Genomic DNA, 3,786 nt, shown 5'->3' with positions numbered 1-3,786 from the left:
ATATATGAGTTTTATATAACTACCTTTCCATATGTGTTGGGGTTGGCGCTAAAGTAGATTCAGAGAAATATGAAACTCAAAGGAATCAGGGATAGGGTTCATTTTGTGTGCAAAAGTGAAAATTTTAAATAACTTTTAAATTTTACTCATTTGATCCATTAAATTTAAAAATGAATGAATAAAATTAAGTACAATTAAAAAATGGATGAATAAAATTGAGTATAATTTAATTTGAGTATAAATAAATATGTTTTTATATGTATATCCAACATATCACTGTATATTAATGACATCATTTTGTTGGTTCAACACTTCAACTGTACCCTTATTTACCGTACCATTTTCTTCTAATAATAATAAAGGCATCTTTACTTGGTAAACGGCAATGGCATAATTAGATTATGAAAATTTGGAAGGCACACCAACCAACATGCCATATTTTCAATATTGTCACAGGTTTCGTCTTGGAAATTTGACCAAGTGGCAATAAAATCAAACCAACTCTAAGAAACACACAACTTTTGTTGAACTAATCTTTTGCTAAAACATCATATTAATCACCTAATGGGTGGGTGCAAATTTGCATCTTTAGGGCTTAGTTACCCTATTTTTCTATACAATAACATGTAAAGATTTATAGATAATTAGTGTATTATTTATTATTTATTTGTATTATTTTTATTTTAGATTTAATAATGACTAAATATATATAATGAATAATATACTAATTATCTATAAATTTTTTGTAATGTGAAAGTATAAATTTTTGACCTCTCATTATAAAAACACTGAATCTATAACATTGAAATGACTTCTATTATTTTGTGTCCAACGAAAATGTGCGCATGTGTAAGTATCACTCTCAGCTAAAATTTAAAATCTCTAAATGAGTAGTCCTAATTTAATTAGTACAAGTTAAGACATTGATATACACTCATACAAATATAATTTTATCACATTTTTGGGACAATTGCACACTACCCTCACACTTTGTGGCAGACTTCTCTCTTTTACTCTATAGTATATATTTAAGAGTAAAAATATAATCTTAGTATAAATTAAATAATATAAATGTTATTATTTTTAGTTTTTTTAGTTTTTTATACATTTCTACGTAACTATTAGAGGAGTGTGACTTCAATAATAAATACTTCCTTACACCTTGTGATGCACAAAATTTTTACCTCACTTTTTAGACTAGCTTAACAATTACATACTATTTCCTTTTAAAAATACATGACATTTAATGTTTTTTTTTGGAAGATGACGTTTGAAGTTTTAGCATAAGGAATAAAAAGGTATTAACTATTCTTAATTTTAAAAACATACCGTTCATTTTATAAAAAAATAATTTTATTTGAACTCCACTATCCTATGGTTAATGATACCTTTTTATTTTATATAAAATTTCAAGAGAAAAAAGTTAAAACTAATTTTTATCTTAGAATAATTCTAAATCATTTAATTAATCATCATCCAATAAACCATCCTAGTTACACGATAGATAATGTTTTCAATATTTTTGATATTATCAAAATATTGTAGTTTTTGTTTAATATTTATTTTATTTAGTATTAGAATGATTTTTTTGGGAGAATCTATTAATATTAATGAGTGCCGTCAATTATATTTGGGAGTATGAAGTACAATGGAATGTAATGAAAAGCAATAGAAAGGAAAAGATAGAATAAGAGTTATTTGTTTCTATTCTGTTGGGAGGGTCTCATTCACTCCATCACAACTTTTACTAATAAAATTTAATGAATATCTCATTCCATTATTCTATTAAACATATCAGAAGAACATCCACCTTATAATAAACTTTGCATTGTTCAAAACTATAATTATTGTAATAATTTTATGAATAATAATGCATTCTCATAATATTTTAATATAGAAATTGTCCTAATATTATATAATTATTTTTCATATGGAAAGTAAAATAGGGGGAAAAAGTAAAATAAGATAACTCTTTTAGAAGAGAGAAAATAAATATAAGAAAATGAGAAAATAAGTCATGGTAAAACATTTATTACCTCTCTCATAGGGAAAATCAAATATCAAAAAGTAGGAAAAAAAAATGAGGTAGAGATTCTCCGAGAGAGGCCAGTAATGTTAGATAAATTAAATGGAAATTAGTTTGCTATTATGTAGAACTATTTTATTTAATAGTTTAAATTTTAGATCATAAAAATCTATGTATGACATTTAACATCATCTATATCTAGTATTGAAGGTGATCTAGATTCTAAAAATGTTATGATAAAGTATTCATTCATATATGACTAATGAGATATTGGTTAATGATATAAGGTTTTAATTGATCTTCATATATTGTACTAGGATAAAAGTTTAGTTCCTAAAAATAACATTTGTCCGTCAAATACTAAAATTTTATAGTATTATTAAACTATACTAGAGATAACTATTTTTTAGTTAGTTTATTACCGAAAGAGTAAAGGATAGGCTTTGGTTATGTAAAGAAAAAAATGGTAAAACATTTATTACCTCTCATGAAGCTACTGCACTCCATGCCATAACCTGCAATAAACAATTAATGAAGACCAGTTATCACACCCACTCAGAGAGAGTGAGAGAGAGAGAGAATGAGAAAGAGAGAGAGAGAAAACATTAGTGAACCATGGCAGAGGAAAACAAGTGCCTTTGGAGAAGATAAAGGCACCCATTTGCATGTGAACAGTTGCACTCCTCTTGAATTCATCCTGTGTTCCTGATGTTACGTACAACACAAAGTACACATTAACAAAACATGGAAACAAAGATATATCTAAGTTAGTGTCTTAAACAATGTTTTAAATTTGGTTCCGTTATAGTTAAGACGCTGATATGTCTAGATTTTGAGAGTCGCTGAAATTGTATCACGATCACATCGACCTCAAACATCCACAATGTCTCAAAATATTAAGGTTTTGGAAGTTTCTGAAGCCGCTACAGAAACTGTTATATAAGACCATAGTTTTAAAAGAAAGAGTTGGGGAGGAAGATTTACCTCTTGATATTCAAACTCTAAATCCATGAATGATGTTGAACAAGTGATAGATCTGCAAATGGCACCTCTATAGTAAGTATGTGATGGAAATGATGAAATGTGTTAAGTGGAAAGTAGCAACAAAGTTTGAGGATATAAGAGAAAGAAGGGTGGTAGGGAAGGGGCAGAAGAATATGTGTAAGAGAGAAGATAAGATGTACTGTCCTTTTAGAAAAAGAAGAAGAGGGTGCTTCTTAATTCTTATAGGAGGAGATATTGATGCTTTATATACTTCATTTTTTTTCTTCTGTTTTCACTTGAAATATGAAAAGAGGGAGGGGTAGCCAACCTAAATCATATGTCCCCATTATTATTTTACTTTATGTGTTTCTTCATCTAAATAAATAGTACTGAAAAATAATAAAAACAGAAGTTAATAATTTTATGTAATTTTATTAAGTCTGATTGATTAAAGATATGAAAATAATATTATTTTAGGATAGAAAATCTTTGTTTTAGGTCAGCGTTGGATTCAAAAAGTTTTTTGTTTAAGTTCTCTGTAACCTTTTTTTGTTCCATTGTAATTTATCAAAAAATGATTAGTTGATGTTAGGAATTAATTCAATTTATAAGATTTATATGTAGTAAGGCTTTGTTATTTTTCAATGTTAACTTTACCCTATTTGAATAACTTAAAAGATACTTTAGGGCATATATTAGGAAAACTTTATTAATACTCAATGTATTTGATATTTTTTGTTCTTTATTGTTAATGCACACATATTAAGAAATTATTA

At 26.8% G+C, this 3,786-nt stretch overlaps 1 protein-coding gene across 1 annotated transcript in view; it reads right to left on the bottom strand.

Moving 5' to 3' along the window:
• The window catches only part of LOC109345924 (caffeoylshikimate esterase-like), a 7,322-nt gene extending 4,195 nt beyond the window's left edge, over positions 1–3,127 (bottom strand). The window contains exons 1-3 of the mRNA XM_019585205.1: positions 3,011–3,127; positions 2,641–2,731; positions 2,509–2,541 (exon numbers count right to left, since the gene is read on the bottom strand). Coding sequence (XP_019440750.1) covers positions 2,509–2,541; positions 2,641–2,731; positions 3,011–3,037 — 151 coding nt within the window. The 5' untranslated portion in view covers positions 3,038–3,127. The remainder of the gene's footprint in view (positions 1–2,508; positions 2,542–2,640; positions 2,732–3,010) is intronic.

The sequence above is a fragment of the Lupinus angustifolius genome, chromosome LG04 (assembly GCF_001865875.1).
Source record: "Lupinus angustifolius cultivar Tanjil chromosome LG04, LupAngTanjil_v1.0, whole genome shotgun sequence".
Classification (NCBI taxonomy): Eukaryota; Viridiplantae; Streptophyta; class Magnoliopsida; order Fabales; family Fabaceae; genus Lupinus; species Lupinus angustifolius.
The sequence above is the reverse complement of the archived record's forward strand: the minus strand, read 5'-3'. Positions and strand labels throughout refer to the sequence as shown.